This window comes from Panthera tigris, chromosome D1 (assembly GCF_018350195.1).
Source record: "Panthera tigris isolate Pti1 chromosome D1, P.tigris_Pti1_mat1.1, whole genome shotgun sequence".
In the NCBI taxonomy this organism is placed as follows: Eukaryota; Metazoa; Chordata; class Mammalia; order Carnivora; family Felidae; genus Panthera; species Panthera tigris.
The window spans coordinates 86026334-86052573 of record NC_056669.1 but is presented as its reverse complement, the minus strand read 5'-3'; the positions used below and the strand labels follow the sequence as shown (position 1 = coordinate 86052573).

Below are 26240 nucleotides of genomic sequence, written 5' to 3'. Positions count from 1 at the left end.
GCTGCAAAACCTCTGTAAGTCAAATTCGGACAAGTTTTGCTAAATGTAAACTTTACGCTCCATCTTGCTTCTCCAGCCTATCCCTGCTCCTGCCCCTCCCACCAAGGAGGCAGTTAAGGGGAAAGAAACTAAAGTAGTTATGTGTAAATGTCTTTTTCCTCTCCATCATCAAGATAAAAAGTCAAAGAATAACGAAAATCAGGTAATTTATACTTGATGACAAATGCACCAAACTGCATCACACTGTGATGGCAAGAACAGGTTAAAATTAGGTACCATCAGTGAGTTTATCTCAACATCAGCAACTAAATTTAAATTTGATTGCTTTCTCTGCATCTATTCTCTGTATTGAATGGATGACCTACAGTCATTTTGGCCCTGTGAGCTAAATGACATATGTTGGGCACTTTTACATTCAAGACATTATCAGAAATACACATTTATGTACATTTTTTTTATCCATTACCAGTTACTCTACAGTAGCATTTTGCAACTAAATGGTGCTAAGAGTGAGGCCACAAAACTTAAATGACTTGCCTGTGGTCTCCTGGCAGTCCTGTGCTGATACTTTTGTTTTCATATGTTATTTCATAAAAACATAGGCAATCAAACTATGACATAGCGTCACTGCAAGGAACAAAGGCTAAGGTTACAAGGGGACTGGTGGCTGACTGTAGAATTCTCAGGAGCCAAACAGACCCATCCAGAAGGAGCAACTCTTGGGAAAGGGAGGTTAAATGTAAACAGTTAAGCTCATTTAAGAATTATTACTCTGTAATCTTGCTTTGAAAACGTTATGCATATGCCACCTTTTCCAGTCAAAGTGGGAGATTTTAAGGCAGTACTCGAAGATCTTCACCAAGATCTATGAACAAATGACATTCATTATAGCCTAATTTATAACTGAGCATTTCCCACCAACTTAAATGTTCAACATATTAAATTATGGAACATGGAATATAATGGAGCGATGTTGTTAACTTTTTAAGAGCAGAGGAAAATACTAAAAATATTTTTAACACAAAACAGAAAAAGACAGAAATATGATCCAGATTTTAAAAGTGTATATATACACAGAAGAGAGACCAGAATATTTACATCAAAATGTTTAATGGTACTTGGGATTTTAGGTAATTTTAATGTCATTCTTATCCTGTTCTTCATTTCTAAAATATGTGACTTTTTATCAGAAGATTTTATCTGGAATCCAAGAAGACCATCAAAGATTTATTTTTCTTCAGGAAATTAACTCAAATTTATTTTTGTGCAGCCACTGACAATGGTTTATGAGAAATTTTAAAGACTGAGGAAATAGCCCACGAGGGAAAAACCAAGATCTAAAATTCTATAGAATGATCAAATACACTAAAAATAGAAAAAAGATAGTAGCAAACAATACCAAAATGTGTTGACTGGTCTCCCTGGATAGATTACTAATGAATTTGATTTCTTTATACTTTTTCCTCTATTTTCTAAACTTCCAATAATTATCAGAAAAAAAATCTTACAATTAAAAACTTACATAATTTTTAAACACAGTATTAGAAGTATGATCCAATGCAGTGCCTTGGAAACATGCCAACTTCCAAATACCTCCCTGTTCTTTCCTGTTTGTCCAACAGTGGTGCTCTGAAGCATGAGAGGAAACATGAAGTAAAAGGCAGTTTTTATAAGGCAGTCTACCTCTGTTAGCATTTTTAATTTTCTCCTGGTTTTGATAGAAGATACAAAACATAGACATGTTTGGGAAGGGAAGGGGAGTAGCAGACAAAACAGATTTTTATCTGTAATTGTTTTAAGTATCTTCTTTCAGTGTAAGCTTAAGACCTTTTAGAAAAGGTTCATGGTAGTACTGGGCTCTATTAGAGATCTTAAGGAGCTACTACATAGACCTAAGCCTCCACATTCACATTTTATTGTTTTTTTGTGCCAAATTAAGGTAGTTGCTGAAAATTAGCCAAGAAAAATGATGGCTTTATCACATAGTCATAATTGCACAGCCTTAAGGATTTTAACTCTTGTTGATGACTTTAAAAAATGAGTAATTTCAACACTAAGTAAAATAAGTTTGGTCTTTCCTAGGTGAAAATAAAGCCTCTGAAATCAACTCTGCCACAAAGCCATTTTCAGGCAATCAAGATTAAAGATACTACCAATGTGGCTGCATCATCTCCTGGTGAAGAGGACTGGCAGAGCCTGGAAACAAATCAAGTTAATGAAATCGAAAAGTTCCTAAGCTTAGAAAATGACAACCACCCTAAGAAAAGAAAAACAGAAGAGATGCTGGAAAAAATGACAGAGTAAAAGGACTTTGATAAATGCTTTCAAGTAGTGAATGGACTTAATTGAAATATCAATCATATGGTTTTGACTAGAACAGAATGTTACACTTCAAGCTTTACAGTTATACACACTTTTCCAATTTCTTTTCATGTGATGAAATTATGTTTTTTTGCAAATGCTTCATCTAAGGTAGCTAAGATTGCTTGGTAGCATCCAATTCCCCTTAAGAAAATGTGCTCTCCTCTGTACATCCTTTTACCAAAAAGCTCTTGTTGCACCTTCAACCCCTTTCCTTGCAGAACACAACTTCCGTATTATACAAGATAGGTGGTGACCCTTTGTAACTTATTACTTTGTATTCTCTGAAATTTGTGACTTTTTACATTTCTTTTAAGACAATAAATGTCCAGACTGTAGTCAAATTGAAGTTTTTTTTACTATGATTTGGATTTTTTCCAAAAAGAACAAAATTTTCTATATAGCATAAAAATTCATGTATCAGAAAGACTCAAAAGGCTGTTTTTCACTTTGTTCAAGTTTTGTTTCCAGGCATTAAGTGTGTCATACAGTTGTTGCCACTGCTGTTTTCCAAATGTCCGATGTGTACTGTGACTAAAAATTGAAAAATTAAAAACAAAGTTGTTATTCTTTTATCCTTCTGGCATTCTTTTACAATACTACACACTTGTATCTAGCCAAAAACAAGGTTAAATATACATAAAAGACATAAGCTTCTAATTCTCTTACGCTTCTAAATTATTTTTTAAAAATCTTTACCATATTGATGCTAAACGTTCTATTTTCCTGAACTACATACACCAGACACAAAAGTCATTAGTATTCTAGCCAATGCTGAGCCATTAAATGAAATGTGCTGGAAAATAGGACTCTTTCATTAAATAAGCTAATCACATTCAGTCTGAACTTTAATAAAATTATGATAAATAGCAACTATTTAACTACAGTCAACTGGTAAGAACACCACCTTCATTCTCTAAACATTTAAGTTGAAATAATCAGAACAAACTAAATTGTTCTACAAAATGCTGCAAAATCTTAAGTGTCTTACCTCACAACTACTTTCCTCTGGGTTTGATCAATTTTGCAGTAAACCATTTTAGTTCTTACCGCTGAAAAAAGATGGTTTACATGATATGTTATATGGAAAATTCCCAAGAAAAACAGCTAAGATATAAAACTAAACCACAATAAAACCTTACAATTTTCAAATATTTTACAAACTGACTCTTTCAATCTAATAACAAGCACAGCAATGTGATGGAACCAAGAGGAAGGTCATGCATTTGTCCTATGGTTGCTGGGCAGGCAAATCTACACTGAATATCACGTACAGTTTTTATTACAAATTCTAAGTGTTCTCCCCTACAATCACATATGGGGGGGAATACTAATTTCCTACCTAATATTACTTCTTTTTGGACCATTTGAGACTTAGAGCATTAAAAAGAAACCATGTCAACACTTCTGTACGTTTTATTAATCCTGACCGTACAATTCCCCTAACTTTCAAATTTAAAAAGCCCAGAAAGAAATTTCTAACAATTAAACCACTTTATAATGCAATTATTTCTGGCCATTTGTAAAAAACTGATAATGATCAATATTTACAGATCATTTACTATGTGCCAAGCATTGGGCTAAGTGCTTTACCTGTATTCATTCATTTAATCCTCACAACTACGTAGTAACTCCTACTTTTCTGTTTCACAGAAGACTTGGCCCTCAAACTAGGTCTGATACTTAAAATCTAGGCTCTTAACCACTGTAGTATACTGCCTAAAGGCCTTTATTCTGTATGATTTCAAGGGACAGAACACCAAAAATCACATAGCAATTTGTATTTCCAGTGAATTTTCACCCTGCTGCAAAAATAGTCTGCAAATGTACTAAACATACACATCTGCTGTAAGAGACTCTAGCTTTGTTAGCATATGACTCAGTTTCAAGATACAAACTCTTCTATTCCGCAAGGTAGAAGAGAAATTCTAGGAAAAAAATGAAAATGTTCTGCCTTACCATCAATAACAAATGCTTCAACATCATCGGCTCCAATCTGAAGTTCTTGCTGCATTGTATCGAAAGAAATTTCTTTATTTTCCACTGCCATTCCCATAAAAGTAAGCAGTCTCATTTTTGCCATATTCTGTTCATGTAATAGACCTGAATAACACAGGGGTAAAGCCTGATGAATATCCACACTAGTTAAAGATCTGAAGAATCACAACTATTGTATCAAACTCTTGTGGAAGTCACTGTGAGAGCACTTACAGAGTAATTCTGACAAAGCTGCTTATATCTGCAAACCATAAACTGACCCCATAAATAAATTGTGGAATATTACAATTATTTTTCTAGAACCACATTTCTTTACTACTACACTGCCACAGGTGATAGGTTCAAAGTTAAGAACTTTGGATAGGAACAAAGTTATGGGCTACAGGGGCACCTGAGTGGCTCAGTCGGTTAAGCGCCCGACTTTGGCCAGGTCATGATCTCACGGCTCGTGAGTTCGAGCCCTGCGTTGGGCTCTGTGCGGACAGCCTGTAGCTGCTTAGGATTCTGTATCTCCTTCTCTCTCTGCCCCTGCCCCGCTCATGCTCTGTCTTCTCTCTCTCAAGAATAAAATAAACATTAAAAAAAAAAAGAATGGGCTATAAAATGGTATTTTTTAAGCCCTTAAAGTTCTGCACATTTTACACGTTTTAGTTATACATTTTAGGAGATAAAATGTACAAAGTTCATTTCATAAGAACATTTTTACTTAAACTTATTTTTATTCTTTGTTCTCTATTTAAACACAGGATTCCTTATCTACTTTTTGTCAGTATTACTAGTAAACATGAAGCCTTAAAATATTTTCATATACACTCAGTTACAAAAACATTCCATTTCCCTTTAGGTCACTTTGGATTTAACACTTAAGTCAAAACTGCAAAAGTGTGTTTATCATTTAACAATTACAGGCTGGGGCGCCTGGGTGGCTCAGTTGGTTAAGCGTCCGGCTTCAGCTCAGGTCATGATCTCACAGTCCATGAGTTCGAGCCCCGCGTCGGGCTCTGTGCTGATAGCGCAGAGCCTGGAGCCTGCTTCAGATTCTGTGTCTCCCTCTCTCTCTGCCCCTCCCCTGCTCATGCTCTGCCTCTCTCTGTCTCAAAAATAAATAAAAACATTAAAAAAAAAAAATTAAAAAAAAAAAAAAATTACAGGCTACACTGATTAGTACTAGATGAAATGGAACAGTACCATTAACAAGGATACTTGAAGTAGAAAACTGTACAAATAATTCAAATTCTGCCTTATAATTTCTAATGAAACCTGCTGTTACAATTATTCAGATCACAAACAACTGCGAAACCCAAAAGGAAACTTAACAAATTACCTAGTCCTGATGCTTTCACTTTAAAAAACAAGAAAATGTGAAGAGCGAAGAGATTAAATGACTAACGTATAGTCAAAGTGACAGTACTAGGCTTAAAAAATACATTCGCTTAGAACATAAACTAATAAGCAAATAAATATTTACAAATCCTGAATATTCTAATTATTACCTGCTCCTAAGTGGAAAAAGCGGAATTATAACACAATATCCTACTTTGCTGATTTGATGCTAATTTATTAATTATATAAAACGAGCTTCCTAAATTAATCTAAAATTACACATTCCTTTTCTCTAAAATTTCAAATAATGTAAACTGAGCAAATGATCAATCATGTACCCTCTAATAATTAAGAGCCTCAAGTTTCTATTGTTAAAAAAGTTCTAAGCACTCCATAAATAAACTTGAAATTTATAACATATATTAGCAGAAGACAAGGGAAGCCCATTAATATAGGACATAATCGTCTGTTAATTAGCTGTAATTATGATGCAGGCTTTCTATTTGGCACAGATTCAACAAAAACATGATCATCATAACTCAAATGAATGAGGTATCCAAGTAAGTATTGCTAACCGGGTTTAATGGAAATCTACAAGCATCAAAAAATCAATTAGTGCACATTAACCCTAATTAACAAATGCAAATTAGATGCTGATTAACTTTCTGAAGCAAGAAGGTAGCAACTGTATAACACCAGATTACATGTAGACATGTTAGGGCAATTCAGTTGACACAAGATAATGCTTACTGTTGGCCCAAGTTGTCAGTGTTAATAAAACAAAGTGTTTTTGATAAACTGATACCACCTGTAGAATCCAGATATTCGTAACCAGATTCTGATTTGCAATAAATGTTAGTAATACATGTAAAACCAAAAATACACACATTTAATAAGATGTTTTGCCTAAAGTATCTTTTACAAATTTCTAATAAAAGATCGCTAATTTGCATACATGTTCAAGAAACTAACGGCAAAATGGAGAATTTGATTTCGAGTTGGCACCATAAATTAGAAATGTTACTCTATGTTCTTCCTATCACAGAGAACTACTACTAAATATTTTCAAGTACAAGAAAATTCTTTAACATTCCCAGTTCTCTGGGTACACACAGTTCTCTTTTAGTATGATAAAATGATAGACACTCCTAAAGTTTCTAAAATCTTTTGACATAAATATACATATAAATAACTCTTTTCTGCTACCCTCTGTGTAGTTACAAGCCTGCCATATATTTAAAAATTTATCAGATAAATGAAGATTATTTCTAGAGTGAATTATGTAAAACCTGATCTGTCTTACACGTGGAAACTGGCATTTAAAAACATATCAAATTGATGATACTTTAAAACAAGACCCAAACTTAAAGCCATTAGAACTCTTGTTCTCAAAATCAAAACTATTAAGCCAGTGAAGTATGAGTTAAAGACTTGTAGAAAGCTGTGCTTTGTTTCATGAAACTAGAACATTACCTTTGAAGAGGAAGTCACAGTGTTCTGTGTCATATTTCAATTTTAAAGTTATAAAAAAATCTAATTTTATGGAAACATTTATTCATTACTAATATGTCAAAACCTTAATGCAGTAATAAAAAAATGTGCATCATTGAGCAATTTCTGCATTGTCACTGACCCTTGTCTTAAAATGCTGCAATATAGAAAACGTAATTTTAATGCATGCAATAGCTTATGAACCAGTGCTCCTTTGAAACAGTCAATTACACATCAATGGGGGAGTGTCAAAGTGTTAATTACTACTCCTTTTTCCTTGGTGCGTAAATAAAGAGGTTGCTGACATTAACATTCCATCACATAGCTTCATGCCACAAAACAAATTAACTGGGACAGAATGTGGTTTTCTGGGTCTAGTGCACCTGGCAAAGCATTCTACACAAACACACTTGCATCTACTTTATCTTGGTGTATTTCAAATGCCTTATTATGTTTGGAATAATTCAATCTTCCCCAATTCCAATGACTGCAGAAAAATGTACAAGGGATAGAAATTAATGATTACCAAATTGAGGACTAATAATATAATCAAAATAAATTATAAATGTATTTTTCATCTATGTCCCAAACCAGGAAACTAACAATTCAATATTAACATGGAAACTATAACCAACCTCTAAAGTATTCTGATTATTGCCTAGTAGAAAAACAAAGTACCTTAGTTTCATAGCTGACTTCACTCTCCAAAAAATGGTCATTTTCAAACAATATAAATCTGTTCAACTACAGATTTTCTAATTTTTCTCTTTGAATTTTAGTATGTTAAAATCATGCTCCAGAAGGAAATAAAATACTGAATGTATATAGAATTTGCTCAGTGAGGGTAAGATTCAATTCAACTTACCAAACACTAAGCTCTGATTATCTAGAAAGAAAACTCAAAGATTAAAATCATATAAAGCTAAGACTATGCTGTCTTCAACAAGCTGTAGTTAAGAAAGTTTCTCCCATCATGTAACTTCATTTCCAATTCCATCTACAGCTTCACTTAGATCTGCCTAACAATACCATACACTTCTAGAATTTGTTAATGGGGGGGGGGGTGTGCACCAAGCATACAATATATTAGACGGGGGGGGAGGGGGACGACCCATTTGTTTCAATTATGTAATTATGGCTTCTTTTTAAAAAAGCCCCCAAAATGTAAGGAATAAAAGGTCATTTACAAACAAATAATTTGATTTTAAATAAAGCAGCTTTAGTCATCAAAATTTTGTCAGCTATTAAAATGAGTACATCTAAAAGTTGCCATTATGATCAAACTAATGGTGATCCCTGAAGTTGCTTTTCTGCTCCATCCCCATCCACCATTTACAAACACATATATCAATGGAACTACTTCTATTTGAATCTCCTCTAAGCACCTGCTTCTTGCTAGAACTTTATCTCAAAGCAGGCTGGTCTAGTAGATCTAGAAGAAAGGCCTAAAGTCCAACAAGTTCTTATGGAGAGAAAAAAAGGCCCAGGTTCTCGGATTCCTAGTTTCATGTTCTTTCCACCACAAATGCTATCCTTTACACCTCCTTGGTTTCCAATTCCCAATTCATTCTGAGTAATCTTTTAAACTGTCCACCTAGGTTTGTTGCTGTTCTATTATACATGGTTAGGATAATCTATACAAAAGGCCACAGTCGTATCTGCTGGATCTCACCGTATATGTGAGCTCAAGAATAGCATGTTCCCATTTTTCTTTATACCCCTCCCAAGAATAAACTCCAAAACTTACCAAGTGAATCAATGAAGTCTTTATTATTCTGATAAAATTTGACATACGATGCCAACTTAGCACTCACAAAAATGGTTAAAAGCTACAGACAGAAAATAAAGATATAATATTCAATACAGAATCAAGATTTATACTCAAGATATTTTTAAGGCACTAAATCTCAGCAATAAAACTCTCTATGCTTCTTTTAGTGCAGAAATATCAATCTATTTGATAAAATTACCATTTAAACCATTTGCTTTCATTAAGACACACTTAGATGAAAGAATCAGTAAATTCAGTGAGCTCTAAGTGATTTACCCTGAGTAGTAAAGGCATAGTATAAATGGAAACTAACCCAAACTGTCTTTATTTATACTTGTACTTGAAAAGTGTGTTCATGTGTGTTTAAATATCAGATTTATGCTCCTAACTGGGGCTGGCTGACACCACATACAAGAAGAAATTTGTATTATTTAAGTTCATAACAGGCAAGTAAGGAGATGAAGGAAAGGGAGAAAGAACAGGTACATTCAGTGATTGGAAAAAAAGGCTGGTCCTAAATTTCATTCTGTTCCTGATATAAAAAGAATAAACAACTGTCTTCCCAGATCTAACAGTCATGCTCACGAATACAAGGAAAAAGAGCTCCGCTTTAGTATGTTACATTTAGAAAAGAATATTTTCCATATTAAAGTACTTACATCATGAATAAGCTCGCCTTCCAAAAATTTGACTGGTTTTAAAGTGAGAAGATGGTCAAAAAGAAATGCATTTGGATCTTTCAATGCTCGTACAATACACCTTAATTATAAAACAAAAATACAAGCTCAGTCCTGAGATTCAGGAACTTTTTGCCAACAGACTGCAAAATATATTTAATTCAGTAAAACATCTAAGAGTTCAATATATACACAGCATAAAAAAGTTACCGGATTGGGATTAAAACCGGCCAATGAATCTATTTGTCAGGTATATCTGTTTTAACAAAATAAAATAATAAAGTAGTTGCAGACAAAAATGTAGCTGGAGAGAAAGCATGGCCAAAGTAATCAAAGAGTAAGCAAAACAGCAGTGGCATCTTACCATGTGCCAGACACTGAGTTAAGTGCTTTACATGCATTACCTCACTTGATCCTCACAACACCCCGGCAGACAGTATTATCATGCCCATTTTATCAATGATGAAACAGGCTCAGAAAGAAATTACCCAATAAGTACTCATTAAGAGATGGAGTATTTGAATGTAGGCAGTCTTAACCTCAGTTAGAGATCTCATCCACAAACTATACTTTCTAGCAATACCTATCATGCACAGATCCCTGTGAAGCCACACACTATAAAGAAGCTATTTCCGTTTTCTAGATTTAAGAAACTGATCCTATTATTATTGCTACTAAACAGACCTAGGATTGTTTGAAGCCCTTATTCTCATTAGCAATAGGCTAACTTTTAGCAAGCCACCAACTTTTCCTCATCTACAGACCTTAATATTAAGGTAAACCTTAGGTTAAATTCTACTTCTCAGGTTGGGGTGATGACACCCATACCAGCCATACCCTAAACAGAAAACACCATGTGGCTATTCCATATGCGATCTATGGTTATTCCAATACCAAACCATGAATTTTGGTAGCTCTGGTGGAATCACCACCGAGCACACAGTACCAAATGGCTCTGGATCGCTGAGAGACGCAAACATGATTTCTGCTGTATGAGAAACACGGATGCTCAACCTCCAAGCTCCAGGCAGCCCCCATCAGAATGTGTTTAACATTACCTGTGGGCATCAACTCGAGCCTGGGAAGCGTTGTCCTCCGTGTAACTTCCCAGCAATTCCACCATGACTTTTGAAGCAGCATCACTAAAAAGAAATACTGCTTTAGGAATTTCAGAATATCTTACTGTCATCCATTCACTCAAAAATATTTACTATGTGCCAAGTACTATGCTGATGATAAATACAATGGTGCCCCAGAGACATGGTCCCTCTCTCTATGGGAAAAATCATGCAACTTTCCTTCTAGTAGGAAAGACCAAAAACTAAGGAAAAATTACAAGTGCTATGATGGTAACCACAAAACAAACAAACAACAAAGAAACAGTAACAGATACGCAAAGAGTAAAGAAAAAGGAATCGAAGTAGATCACTGAAGAAAGCCAACAAACCATGAAAGAACAAGGACCAGAGAAAATCTGTAGAAACCACCAGAAAATAACAAATTGGCAATATATACATATTCATCAATAATTACTTTGAATGTAAATGGACTAAACAAGCCAATCAAAAGACACAAGGTGACACAGTGGATTAAAAAAACAAACAAAACAGGACCCATCTATATGCTGCCTATAAGAGACTCATTTCAGATCACAAGGGCTTGCAGACTGAAAGGGGATGGAAAAACCTTTAACATGCAAATGGATGTCAAGAGGAAACCAAGGTAGCATCAGACAGAAGTCTTTAATTTTTTTTTTTTTAACATTTATTTATTTTTGAGACAGAGAGAGAGCATGAACGGGGGAGGGTCAGAGAGAGAGGGAGACACAGAATCCAAAACAGGCTCCAGGCTCTAAGCGGTCAGCACAGAGCCTGACGCGGGGCTTGAACTTACGGATGGGACCGTGAGATCATGACCTGAGCCGAAGTTGGACGCTCAACCGACTGAGCCACCCAGGCACCCCCAGACAGAAGTCTTTAAAAACAAAGACTGGGGGAGCCTGCGTGGCTCAGTCAGCTGAACGTCCGACTACGGTTCAGGTCATGATCTCATGGTTTGCGAGTTCGAGCCCCACGTCAGACTCTGTGCTGACAGCTCAGAGCCTGGAGCCTGCTTCGGATTCTGTTTCCCTCTCTCTCTGCCCCTCCCCTGCTCACGCTCTGTCTCTCCCTCTCTAAATAAATAAATAAGTAAATAAATAAATAAATATTAAAAAAAAATAAAAACAAAGACTGTACAAGACACAAAGGACACTACATAATCATAAATGGGACACTCCAACAAGAGGATATAATAATTATTAATATGTATGCACCCAACATGGGAGCAACCAAATATATGAAACCATTAATAACAAACATAAAAGAAAGAATCGATAGTAATACAATAATAATGATAGCAGGGGACTTCAACACTGCACTTACATCGAGGAAAAGATCATCCAAACAGAAAACCAACAAGGACACAGTGGCTTTGAATGACACACTGGACCAGATGGATTTAACAGACATATTCAGAACATTCCATCCTAAAACAGCAGAATACACATTCTTTTCAAGTGCACACAAAACATTCTCCAGAATAGATCACAGAATAGACCACAAAACAAGTCTCAACAAATTAAATTAAAAAGAAGTCGAAGCCATACCATGCATTTTTTTCTGACCACAACACTGTGAAACTAGAAATCAACCGTAAGAAAAAATCTGGGAAGAGCACAAATACATAGAGGCTAAATAACATGCTACTAAACAATGAATCAGTCAACCAAGAAATCAAAGAAATCAAAAATTACATGGAAACAATCAAAAATGAAAACACAACAGTCCAAAATCTCTGGGATACAGCAAAAGTGGTTTTAGAGAGAAGTTTATAGTAAAACAGACCTACCACCTCAAAAGCAAGAAAAATTTCAAACAAGCTAATTTTATAACTAAAGGAGCTAGAAAAAGAATAAAACCCAAACCCAGCAAAAGGAAGGAAATAATAAAGATCAGAGCAGAAATAAATGATATAGGGGCACCTGGTGGGCTCAGATTAAGCATCCAACTCTTGATTTTGGCTCAGGTCATGATCTCACGGTTCACGAGTTCAAGCCCCACATCAGGCTCTGCACAGACAGCATGGAGCCTGCTTGTGATTCTCTCTCTCCCCCTTTCTCTGCCCCTCTCCTACTTGCTCTCTCAAAATAAATAAATAAACTTAAAAAAAAAAAAGGATACAGAAACTAAAAAAACAGATCAACGAAACCAGGAGTTGGTTTTCAGAAAAGATCAACAAAATTGATAAATATCTAGCAAGACACATTAAAAAAAAAAAAGAGAGGATCCAAACAAAATCACTAAGAGGAGACATAGCAACCAACACCACAGAAATAAACAACTGTAACAGAATAGTATAAAAACCTGCATGCCAACAAATTGAATAACTGAAGAAATGGATAAATTCCTAGAAACATATAACCTACCAAAACTAAACAAAATTTGAACAAGACCAATCACCAGAAATGAAACTGAACCAGTAATTTTAAAACTCCCAAAAAACCAAAAAATCCAGGCCCAGGTGAATTCTACTGAACATTTAAAGAAGTATTAATACCTATTCTTCTCAAGCTATTCCAAAAAATAGAAAAAGGAAAACTTCCAAATTTATTCTATGGGCTTGATACCAAAACCAATAAAGACATCACATATACAAAAAAGAAAACTACAGGCCAATATTGCTCATGACTATAGATGCAAAAATCCTCAACAAAGTATTAGCAAACTGAATCCAACAATACATTAAAAAAATCACACTCCGGGGGTGCCTGGGTGGCTCAGTTAAGTGCCTGACTCTTGATTTCAGCACAGGTCATGATTTCACAGTTGTGAGATTGAGCCCCACACAGGGCTCTATGCTGACAGTGCAGACCTTGCTTGAGCTTCTCACTCCTCTCTCTGCCCCTCCCCTGGTCACGTGTGCATGCATGCACATACTCTTTCTCAAAATAAACAAACAAAAAACTCATACTCCGTGATCAAGTGGGATACATTCCAGAAATGCAAGGGTGGTTCATATTTGCAAATCAATCTGATACATTACATCAATAAGAGAAAGGATAAGGACCATATGATCATTTCAACAGATGCAGAAAAAGCATTTAACAAAATACAACATCCATTCATCATGAAAACCCTCTGCAAAGCAGATCCAGAGGGAACGTAACTCAACATAATCAAGGCCTTATATGAAAAACCCACAGCCAACATCATACTTAAACTGAGAGATTTTCCCTTAAGGCCAGGAACAAGACAAGGATGTCCACTCTCACCACTTTTATTCAACATAGTACTAGAAGCCCTAGCCACAGTAATCAGACAACATAAAAAATAAAAGGGATCCAAATTGGTAAGGAAGGAATAAAACTCATTTGCAGATGACAGACACTATATATAGAAAACACAAGACTCTGAAAAAACTATCAGATGGATAAATAAATTCAGGAAAGCCACAGGAAACAAAATCAATGAACAGATATCTATTGCTTTCATATATACTAATAATGATGCAGCAGAAAGAGAAATTAAGAAAACAATTTACAATCATACAAAAAACACTAAAATATCTAGGAATAAAGTTAGGTGAAAAATCTGTATTCTGAAAACTATAAAATACTGACAAAGAAATTCAAGATGATGCAAAGATATAGAAAAGACATTACATGCTCATGGGTTAGAAGAACAAACACTGTTAAAATGTATACAACCCAAACCAATCCCCACATTTAATGTAATCCCTATCAAAATGCTAACATTTTTTACACACAAAAAATTTTTTTTACAGAACTAGAACAATTCTACAATTTGTATGGAACCACAAAAAACCCTGAGTAACCAAAGCAATCTTTAAAAGGAAACTAGAGGTGGGGCGCCTGGGTGGCTCAGTCAGTTAAGCGTCCGACTTCAGCTCAGGTCACGATCTCGCTGTCCGTGAGCTCGAGCCCCGCATCGGGCTCTGGGCTGATGGCTCAGAGCCTGGAGCCTGCTTCCGATTCTGTGTCTCCCTCTCTCTCTGACCCTCCCCCGTTCATGCTCTGTCTCAAAAATAAACGTTAAAAAAAAAAAAAAATTTAAAAGGAAACTAGAGGTATCACAATTCCAGATTTCAAGTTATATTATAAGGTGGTAAGAATTAAAACAGTATGGTATTGGGAAAAAATGATAAAAAAATAAAACCGTATGGTACTGGCATAGACACATAGATCAATGAAACAGAAACTGACAAATAAACCCACAATTATATGGTCAATTAATCTTCAACAAAGGAGTAAAGAATAACCAAATAAACCCACAATTATATGGTCAATTAATCTTCAACAAAGGAGTAAAGAATAACCAATAGGGAAAAAGTCTCTTCAACAAATGGTGTTGTGGAAAAGAGCTACATGCAAAAGAATGAAACTGGACCACTTTCTTAAAACCATACACAAAAATAAACTCAAATTGGATTAAAAGTCTAAATGTGAGACCTGAAACCCTAATACTAGAGGGGACCGCTGGAAGGAATTTCTGACAGTGACTGTAGCAACATTTTTTAAGATACGTCTCCTGAGGCAAGAGAAATAAAAACAAAAATAAACTGATGGGACTACATCAAAATAAAAAGCTTCTTACAGAAAAAGAAACAATCAACAAAACGAAAAGACAATCTATGGAATGGGAGAAGATACTTGCAAATGACATATCTTTTAAATGGTTAGTATCCAAAATATATGAAGAACTGATACAACTCGACAACCCAAAAAACAAATAATCCCATTAAAAAATGGTAAAAGGCTTTCTCCAAAGAAGACATACAGATGGCAACCAACACATGCTCAGTATCACACATCATCAGGGAAATGCAAATCAAAACTACAATGAAATGTTACCTCATACCCATCAGAATGGCTAAAATAAAAAGCCAAAAAACAAGTGTTGGCGAGGATGTGGAGAAAAAAAGAACCCTTGTGCACTGCTGATGGGAATGCAAACTTGGTGCAGCCACTGTGGAAAAACGGTATGGAGGTTCCTCAAGAGGTTAAAAAGAGAACTACCCTATGTTCTAGCAATCGCACTACTGGGTATCTACCCAAAGAATACAAAAACATTAATTCAAAGGATACATGCACCTGGATATTTATAGCAGCATTATTTACAACAGACAAACTATGGAAGCAGCCCGTGTCCATCAACTGATGAATGGATAAAGAAGATATATGTGTATGCATGTGTGTGTACGATATATTACATATACATATGTGTGTATAATAGAATACTGTTCGATTGTGTGTTATATAAATAATACACACACAATCGAACATTATTCAGCCATAAAAAAGAATGAAATCTTGCCATCTGCAATGATATGGATAGAGCTAGAGTATAATAATACTATGTAAAGTAAGTCAGAGAAAAACAAATACCATATGATCTCATGTACATGCAGAATTTAAGAAACAAAACAAATGAGCAAAGGGAAAGAGAGAGAGAAACCAAGAAACAGACTCTTAACTACAGACAAACTGATGATTACCAGAGGGGAGGTGGGTAGAAGGATGGGTGAAAATAGGGGGTGAGGATTGAAGAGTACATTTACCATGATGAAAAAAAATATAAATTGATAGAACACACACACACGTGCTATGAAGGAAATAAATGGTGATGTAAAAGTAACAACACAGCAGAGACAGGAAAGTACACAGGGAAAGTCTCTCTCTGAAGGATTGATACAGAAGCTGAAATCTAAAGGATATAAAATAATTGGCCATGAAAAGTGCTGGAGGTGGAGGGTTAGATAATTTTTCAGGCAAAGGGAAGACCAAGTACAGTATAAAGTCCCTAGGTGGAAAAAAAGTTTTATGCCCTCAAAACTGTTAGGAAAGCATAGCTGTAGTAGAGCCAACACCATATATTCAAGTAACTTTACTAAAAATAGCCTTCCAATTAAATTATCCTTAAAACTGTGCAATTTTAACTGCAGTGAAAAGCACAAAATGCATTCATTCAATTTGAAGTCTTGGAAAATGTTTATCTTCACCCTTCATTTCTTCCTTTAAACCAATGAATTTTCAGACAGTTATAGAAAGCTAATTGGGAAAAGGCATTTTTTTTTTCTTTGTTTTCTAAAAACACTTCCACACATCTGGATTCAACTTGGGTACAATCAGTAGGAGCTGTATCATTTATTTTAAAAAGTTAAATGGTATTTTTATTTTTTTGAAAGTTAAATGGTATTTTAAAACTTCCTACAAACCTAAGGTTTATTAAGTCATACAAATGTAAATATAAAAGTAGTTAAATGGTAACCAGCATCTTAAATATAGTGAAAGAACTGTAAGAATTCAAAGAAAATTTTAAAGAAAAATTGCATTTGACTTGTTCATTATTTTGTGACACTCTATAAGCACATGTGCATTTCATTTTCCAGTTTTAGTAGTCACAGTATACTTCAATCTAATATATCTTACCAGCTAAAGAAATCTAATTTCACAAATATCAGATAAAATAATCCATTTAAAGTACATAGTATCTGACATATAAGGACTCAAGAAATGTTACATGATTTGCACTCATCAACCACCAATATAAATAAAAGGGCAAGGTGAATCTAAGAATTCTAATTCAGAAGCAGGAAAAAAAAATTACATTTTACGTGTATTGGGCAAAACCCAAATCTTAAAATTTAAAAGAGCAGTGTGACAGAAACTTTGTGTTTAAATAAAATGGCCATCCTCTTGTCCTTCCTTACGGTGAGTACTATTTATCTATCCAATGCCCATAATGTGCCAAACACCTGGGGAATACACAATGGTTGACAAATAAGGTTCCTAGCCTTCAGTGAGTATACAACCTCACAAACCTTTCAACAAAGGGTGTTACATGCCATGATAAAAGTAGAGGGTGCTATAGAAGAAAGGCACCTAACCTAAATATGACAGTAGTGTTTTAGGCAGAGGAACAAAGTAGAGTATAGGTCTAGACCAAGGGCAGGCAAACTTTCTGTGAAAGGACAGACAGTAAATATTTTAGGTTTTGTAGGCTATATGGTCTCTGCTGCAACTACTCAAGTCTTTGCAAAAGCAGCTGTAGAAATATGTAAATGAGTTAGTATGGCTATGTTCCATTAAAATTTTATGGACACTGGCATTTGAATTTTGTATAATGTTCATATGTTATAAAATATTATTCTCCCTTTGGTTTTCTTTCTTAACCATTTTAAAACTATAAAAACTATTTTTAGCTTGGGGACCATAAAAAAAAAAGGTGCCAGCCCCCGGTCCAGACTACAAAAGAGAAAGGTGCTTCTGCAGTTGACACAGGTTCACTAGGTCTCGGGTGTGATAACCAAGAAGAAGGCCGTGCTGGGGGGAAATGCAAGGAGGGAATATCCATATCAACAAAGCACAGTTTTTGTATGTCAATGCACCATACAAAAATAGCATGCCACCAGCCCCAAATTACCTCAGCAGATAGGAGCCCAGGTCAGAAAGGTTTTGCATGCCTATGAATTTTGTAATGTATCCTGAAGAAAATGTGCTGGAAGTTGTGTTTCACAAAATCATGGTTACAGACTGGAGAAAATAAAAAGATTACACTTCAAAATGTCTCACTTAGGAACATAAAGACTAATTTAGAAAGTAAACGAGGGGCGCCTGGGTGGCTCAGTCAGTTGAGCGTCAGACTTCAGCTCAGGTCATGATCTCATGGTTTGTGGGTTTGAGCCCCGCATCGGGCTGTGTACTGACAGCACAGAGCCTGGAGCCTGCTTCTGACTCTGTGTCTCCCTCTCTCTCTGGCCCTCCCCTACTTGCACTGTGTGTGTGTGTGTGTGTGTGTGTGTGTGTGTGTGTCTCTCTCAAAAATAAATAAACATTAAAAAAAAATTTTTTTTTTTTTTAAACAAAACTTTCTGGCAGCTGTATTAAGAAAAGGCTGTAGGGGGACAAGACCCCAAAAAGAGACCATTTGAGAGGCTACTTCAATAATCTAAGTAAGAAATAATGGTAGCTTGGACCATAAGGTAACAATGGAAGTAGTGAGAAGTGGGTCTGACTTTAGATTTATCAGGGCTGACAGGATTTGATATTGGATCAGATATGGAGTATAAGACAAAAAGAAGAATCATGAAGAAATTCCAGCTTTGTGTTTTGAGCAACTGGAAGTACAGAAATGGCATTTCCTGAGTTGGAGAAAATAGAAACAGATTTAGAAAGGAAAATCAATAGCTCACTTTTGCAGATGTTGTTTGAGATGTCTTTTGGGTATCTAAATGAAGCTGTTAACAGGGATAGATATCTGGAGTTCAGAGAAGAAATAGAGGAGATAAATGTGAAAATCACCAGTATATATACAGTATTTAAAGGCATGTACGGGCACCTGGGCGGCTCAGTTGGTTAGGCATCCAGCTCCTGATTTCAGCTCAGGTCATGATCTCATAGTTTGTGGGATTGAGCCCCGCATCAGGCTCTGCACTGAAGGCACAGAGCCTGCTTGGGATTCTCTCTCTCCCTCTCTCTCTCTGCCCCATCCCCACATTCTCTCTCAGGATAAACAAACTTAAAAAAAAAAAAAAAAAAAAGTAAAAATAAAGGCATGCAACTGAATGAGAGCACTCAGGCCACAGCTGCTTTCTCCACCAGGTGCCCTCCAAAGCATTTGCAAGTGCACGGGAGCTACTACAGCTGTTCTAAGCACTAGGAGACACCACTAGCATATTAGTAGGTGAGGCCAGGGTTGTGAAATGCCTTGCTCTGAATGTTAACAACCTAGCAACACAAAAACTGTTTCACTCAAAATACATTTGGTACTCAGCCTCCCCCAAAATCACAGCAAAATCAGAAACAACGTGCACAGGGAATGAATGTAACTGAAAAGAAAAAGTCCCAGGAATAAGTTATCCTAATGTTTAGAGAAGAAGGAACCCATAAACAAGTTGTGAACGAAGAGAAGAATCAAGAGAGAGGAGCCCCTTGTAGATAAATGTAGAATCACTATGTTGTACACCTGAAATTAATATATGGTATGTCACCTACACTTCAATAAAGAGCGGGAAGGAAGAAGAAAGGAAGCCTCAAAAACCAACTGAAGACAGTGTTTCAAAAGGAAAGAATGATCATCTCTGACAAATGCTGCAGGTATTCTCTAGTATGTTAACGCTGGGACAAGTCTAGTGGAGCATATATGTCCTATTTCAATGTCTCTGAAAATTAAGTTTGGAATTCCTTAGAACCTTAGTCACTTCCCTTCTACATATAACAGACTAAAGACCTTCTGAACAGCAATCAGAGAAATCATCCAGTGCGTAGTCATCATCTCTGATAAGCGCTAGACATTCAGAGGGAAACTGTTAACACTCATCATTTTAAATTACTCTACCAGAAAAAAGACTACCTTCTTAAAGGTGAGCTTGAAAAAGGAAAAGGAGAGAAGAATAATATCCAACTTTTAATGAGTGTTGCCTCAATAAGCACTTTAGATATGTTATTATCTTTTCCGCAACCCCACGAGACGTTAAGTACTTCTACTATTTCCACTTTGAAATTGGAAACTGAGGTACAGAGATATTAGGTAATTTATTTAGAATCATACAAGTAGAAAAGCCAAGACTTGAATCCTAGTAGTCTTGCTCCACAGCCCGCACATTTGAAATGTGAATGAAAATAAAGACTTTCTCTAACAGCTTTTAATGTTCTCTCCATTTGAAATGGTGTTTGTTATTAACTATTTACTCTTAACATTTTACTGACTACAGGCTAGAATCCTGCCATAAGTGTGAGAACATATAACAGACAGTAGTCACTGATCAGAATGAAACAGGCTATTAATGCAAGATCCCCTGCTTCTCTTCTTTTATACGACGTTCCAACTTTCACAACAAAAATTTCCTTCTATATTGTTAAATTTAACAAAAACTACAAAAAGTTTACATTACTTAACATAAGAGAAACCTTGTTTACCCTCTCTAATATACTAAATACCCAGCACTAAAAGCCAGTATAAAAACTGTGCAATAAAACTAAAGGGAAGGCTGTTTACTTTTTCTAAAAGTATTTAACCACTATGTGAAAAGAGAAATTGAAAAGCTAAGTCAAAAAAGTAAGATTATCTTTCAACATTAGTTCTGAAAACTGAGCCAAACCTATCATTTGGTAAGCATCCCAAAGCTGGGTATATAGAATAAGTACTTTGGGCATGCAATTAGCTAGGCTGAATTACAAGCCTTAGAAACCCAAGACCTTGCAGAAGCCATTTAAATAGGTACTCATTCAGTAGAGTCTATTGCAAAATTTGATCTCGGAAGTACTGTTTATTTAAGAGACTTTGTGGAAACTTTGATAAACCCTCACTATCATTAAACAGAAGTGGGAGCACTACATCCCATACTAAGACATCAAAGCATCATTAAACACCTTAGTCTAAAGTTATATACAGCTTTCAGATGAACAGCTGTACCATTTTTTGGAACAAAAGCAAGTTTTGCTTTTTAAAAAGCTGAAAGACGGGAAAAACTTTTAAACTTTGCAGTTATGTTTAACTTAGTAGATGAAATTTACAGAAATACATTTACAGCAACTCTGTGAAGAATAAAATAGAGCAAAATCACCCTACTTGTTTTTAAAAACAGCCTCAACTGCTATATTGCCTGTGAAGTTTTAAGTTAGTACACCAATTCTGAGTACCTTTTCTTACAATCCACAAGTGCCTCATAAAGGAGCCTTAAAAGGGTATGTTTCTTTTCAGTGGTGAGGTTCCAATCAGAAATCCATTTTCTAACCTACAAGATTGACAAAAGCAGGAAATTTAGTGAACACAGCTGAACATACTTTCACCATTTAAAAGATAACTTCAGAACATACATATTTGCTATTTACTTTAGCTATAAATTAAATCTATACTTCATATATGCAGAACAAGTATTCCACATAATAACTTACCTGATCCAGCTCAGTTGGAATATACTGGATGGCCCCACAAGATGCTGCCACTTTAATGAGGCTGCAATATACTGTATATCTTACAGGAGTATTCTTATCCATCCCATGGAAAAGGTTGCTTAGCCTGGTTAACAAACAAATAATAAAACAGTGTTTGAGATCAGCAATTATGATGATTAAGCTGAGATTATTTGCTCTCAGGACAAATCTAAGACAAATACTATTAATACTTCACATTACAAGGAGGGAAATGGGGCCCAGAAGGTTAAATGACTTGTCCAAGGTTACACTAATTAAGAGTCACAGCTGACAGCCAAGTTCCAGAACTCTTGCTTTCAACCATTAAATGATAGTGACATAAAAAGAGACCCTTGAAAAACCAACCCTCTTTCAGTTCTTAACTTACAATTGCAGTCTCAGAGACGGGCGTTCACCTTCCCGAAATTTGACCAGCTTTTCACATAGGCTTTCAATCAGAGCTTCTTGCTTGTCCGGTTCCAGGATCAATAGAAGCGATACCACGCTGTTCATCACACTTTCAACATCTATACATGTAAGGATAACACAGTAACAATGCTATCATACTTAACATGTCTAATTAAATATATATTTCCAGTGTTTTAAAACACCAAAGACCATTAAACATAAGACACTTTAGGAAGATGGACCTGGCTACTGTAAAACAGTTCAATAATGTGCATTATGCTAAAAATATATGTGAATTCAAATGAAACCAATTCTGTTATATAGCTAACATCCAGAAAGCAATTTGTACATTTTATTAAAGAAAAAAGAAATTATTATGTAAGGTTTGGTTTTCAACCAGTAGAAGACTGATTTACATGTCAAATATATGGCGTCAATTTTTATTGACAAAATATTCAATAATTTAGAAGTTATTGGTTAGGTCTTAGGCTAGAATGCTTTCCCAACTGAAAAAAACTTTTACATATAAACAGAAAATTATTTAAGAAATGAAACCTGTCAACTTCCTGAGTCATTGATTTTTGAGTGTAAGATACTGACTATATACCAAGTTTAATCTCAAACCTTAACTAAAGATCACAAAATTCCCAATGTTCAAAATTTCCCATTTATGTCAATAAACAGGGAACTAGCCAATTAAGTAAATGTCTTTTAGATTACTTGAAATTATATCCCATTTGATATTTAAAATTTTCAACGTTTTATTTATTTGTGTGAGAGACAAGAGTACAAGTAGGGGAGGGGCAGAGAGAAAGGGAGACCCAGAATCTGAAGAAGGCTCCAGGCTTTGAGCTGTCAGCACAGAGCCCAACGCAGGGCTTGAACTCACAAACCCTGAGATCATAATCCAAGCCAAAGCTGGATGCTTAACTGACAGAGCCACCCAGGTGCCCCTATCCGATTTGATATTAATATAAACCTATAAAAAGGAAAGAAGAGCTTCATTTTTCTTCAGTTCACCCTGAAATTATCAGTATTGAGTGTATGCACCTAACATTCAAAATACACAACTGATGTAAAAAAGATGTTTTATCAATATAGCTGACTTCATAAGTATACAGATTAAAATAAACCGAAAGTATATGCAAAGAGAAGATTAAAAACAAACAAGGCTTAACAGTTCTACAACAAATACAACTTACAAGAAAAATTTAAAAGTAGATCCTTTATGATCAGTAAGAAATATTACAAAAAATTAAAAACAAACCTTTATCATCTTCCTTCAGACACACATCACAAGCCTCAATAATCTGAGCCAAATCTACATGAAGTCCACCTTCTGCGTTCTCTTCTGAAATTTCAGCTCCTTTAGATTTCAGATAAGCTCGAAGTTCAGCAGCCTATTGAATCAAGTAAGACTGATAAACATCTATAAAACCGGCAATGCCAAAATGCAAAATCCCAAACCATTCTTTTTCGGGGGGGGGGGGGGGGGGGAGGGGAGGAGGGGATGTAAATACTATACTTAATGATGACTTTAAATTATTATGCTGAAGTGCCTCTCCCCCACCTTAGCCCTCATCACAACCCCACAGGAGCCACAGATTTTCGACAAACCCAAGAGACTACACAAACCCACTATGGCCCACATGGATCACCTTCAGAATTTCTCTATCACCTATATGCTGTTGAACTTCCAGTGCATAAAAAACTTTTTTTGAGGAGCTGTTTTGAGGAGGGTTCTGTATGTGGAGGAGAATTAATCTGACGTGGTAAAAATTCAACTTGTTTTAAAGAAATGCAATTTTATTGCTACATAATACAGCTATCTTAAAAAGGTAGACATTTGCCATTACCTTGGCAAGTAGGTAATCAAGTGTCAATAAAACGTCTGAGAACCTATCTGAGACCACCATTTTGGGAGACACAAAGATAAAAGCATGATGCCTTTGAATGATGTCTTGAATATACTACTTTTCTTTTCTTTTTTTTTTTAACGTTTATTTATTTTTGAGACAGAGCATGAACGGGGGAGGGTCAGAGAGAGGGAGACACAGAATCTGAAACCGGTTCCAGGCTGAGCTGTCAGCACAGAGCCCAACGTGGGGCTCAAACTCACGGACCGTGAGATCATGACCTGAGCTGAAGTCGGCTGCTTAACCGACTGAGGCACCCAGGCGCCCCGAATATAATACTTTTCAAACTGGATCTACTTTATAACTAATCTTTTAGAATGCAAAATACATATCTGGATCAGAGAGCACCTCTGGACCTAAAAAACAGAACTACAGTTTCACATTCAGGTATTCAGACATTTTCTATTCTAATGCATATAATATTTAGTAAGTTGTTCTTTTAAGGCCTTGGTATTTATGGCAGCCAAACATGAATGTAGACGGTATTTAAAATAATAAAATGAAAAACTGAAACAGGGAGATGAAAAAATACCATTAGTAAATGTATAGGTATCACATTTTCTAAGCCCACAAACATGTTTGGCTGCCTAAGAAAAGTACATTTTATCTGTAGGTCTGATGGTGCTACCCTTTCAGATAACAACATAGTAACTTCACCTGTGAGTTGCTATTATAAACAAGATTTCATGAAACAAATGTCACCACAGAACACAAAAACACCACTGGGGAACATGTTTTCTATGAAGGAAACTGTCCAAAAAAATAGAAAAAAAAAAAAAAAAGCATTCGTTCAGCTTCTGCTTTGTTGATACAAAGCAAATTTTTTCTAAGAATCGTTCAATCAACAGCTTATTGTTTTTATCTGTCATGCTCACCGGCTCCAAGTGGCTGTAGAGAAGTACAAGTGAACGACAAAATTCTGAACTACATTTCTGAACTCTAATCAAACATAGAATTTGAAGTTAAATTTCTGAAGCAATCACATTAGCTACCTGAAAAGAATAGCTGGTGTCAAACTGTTGTATTACAAGAGTAGCATAACCTAAGTAGAAACACTTTAAAACTGAAATGTGGGCAATGACAAGAACTTCCTGTTCCCTGCTACAAATTCCCTCCTATGTTAAAATCAAATACTTTTTATGGGTAATCTAATAGCCAATCTGTTGCTAATATCACTCCATTAATATCCATATATGGTTTTTTTCATGGTCTTCTACATTTTCCTTTCTAAGTGCTCAACTCCCTCCCTAGTCTTTTCTCCTCTCCCCCTTTCTTTGCTCTTCAGGGCTGAGAATGTGCTTTTACCATGGGGGAGGGAGTGGGAATCCCATCTGTAATTCCACGAGATATCTTAGGGCAGTAATGGCGTTTTCTTCTATGGAAACGAAATTTCCATTTAAGTGGAGTAGCAAAAAATACAAAACACTTGCGATTTCACAGAATACGGTTTTCAGTTCTACAAAATCAACTTAGTGAAAATACGTTTCATGTATATTTTAACTCCCACCAACTAAAGTTTAACTTTTGTTATGGAAAAAAACTGAGAAATGTTAAGTCATGCATACAAAAGACCAAGCCCGAAATAGGAAATTTTTAAATATTAGGATGGTTCACCAGATGTGAGGGTGAAACTGACGTTCTATTTTCAGCTTTCATAACTCTCACTCCTGCACAAGAAAGAAGATACGGCCTATGTATAAAAGTAGGGTCACCTGTGCCTCTGTGATCGCATAATAAAACCATTTTCACCTTTAGTACAAAATTACTTTACCCTAGACTGCTTACGCTGTCTAAAGATTCGCCACCTCCCACTCCGGATGTGGCTTAATTTGGGAGGCGGAAGCAGACACCATTCCCAGTCAGTCAAAAGGTAGTGTCGTCAGAAGTGACTCGGATTGGAAATGTCCCGACGCCAACCAGGAAGCTAGCTGGGTGTAAAGTCTCGGGCCAAGCGCTGGAACGGGCGGCCGGCGTGCTAATGCTACTCCAGGCCACAAATTAGCGCCTTGCCTCACGGCCTCCCTATTCGCGTGTGTGATGTGATGTGCGGCTCTCAGCTCCGCGGCGACTCCGCGGGGCGGCGTCCCACCCGCCTGGTCCCGGCTCAGCCCCGACTCAGCCCCGACTCAGCCCCTCACACCCTTGAGGACTCCCCCAACCCCACCCTGACGGCAGTCGCGGCCCGGGAGCACACCTGATCTTCCTCACTGATATCAATGAAGGCCGGGACGCTCATGGTGAAGGCCCAGGCACCGCGGTGGCTCCGCTCACAAAACCACGCCGACCGGAAAAGGGAACTGCAGCGCGCTGAGGCGCCTCAC

At 36.1% G+C, this 26240-nt stretch overlaps 2 protein-coding genes across 4 annotated transcripts in view; one reads left to right on the top strand and one right to left on the bottom strand.

The window, feature by feature from the left end:
- CCDC73 (coiled-coil domain containing 73) overlaps positions 1–2597 on the top strand; it is a 157352-nt gene extending 154755 nt beyond the window's left edge. For all 3 annotated transcript variants that reach the window (XM_007082027.3, XM_042957947.1, XM_042957948.1), the window contains one exon: positions 2083–2597. In XM_007082027.3, the coding sequence (XP_007082089.2) occupies positions 2083–2304 (222 nt within the window). In that variant the 3' untranslated portion in view covers positions 2305–2597. The remainder of the gene's footprint in view (positions 1–2082) is intronic.
- A 103-nt stretch (positions 2598–2700) lies between these two features.
- EIF3M (eukaryotic translation initiation factor 3 subunit M) lies at positions 2701–26240 on the bottom strand. Its single transcript, XM_007082026.3, has 11 exons — positions 26114–26240; positions 23271–23403; positions 21984–22122; positions 21578–21701; positions 21323–21417; positions 10680–10763; positions 9604–9703; positions 8921–9002; positions 4321–4464; positions 3353–3413; positions 2701–2895 (listed from the first exon to the last, which is right to left on the bottom strand). Exons 1-11 carry the CDS (start codon positions 26153–26155, stop codon positions 2775–2777), a joined length of 1125 nt encoding a protein of 374 aa, XP_007082088.1. The 5' UTR covers positions 26156–26240; the 3' UTR covers positions 2701–2774.

Excerpts from the sequence above, each read along its gene's own strand:
- EIF3M (XM_007082026.3), bottom strand. The coding sequence starts at position 26,155 with ATGAGCGTCCCGGCCTTCATTGATATCAGTGAGGAAGATCAG. Across the intron at positions 21,418-21,577 it reads TTCCAACTGAGCTGGATCAG|GTTAGAAAATGGATTTCTGA; the intron begins GTAAGTTATTAT and ends TCAATCTTGTAG. Across the intron at positions 4,465-8,920 it reads AGACTTCATTGATTCACTTG|GTCTATTACATGAACAGAAT; the intron begins GTAAGTTTTGGA and ends TGTGTTATTCAG.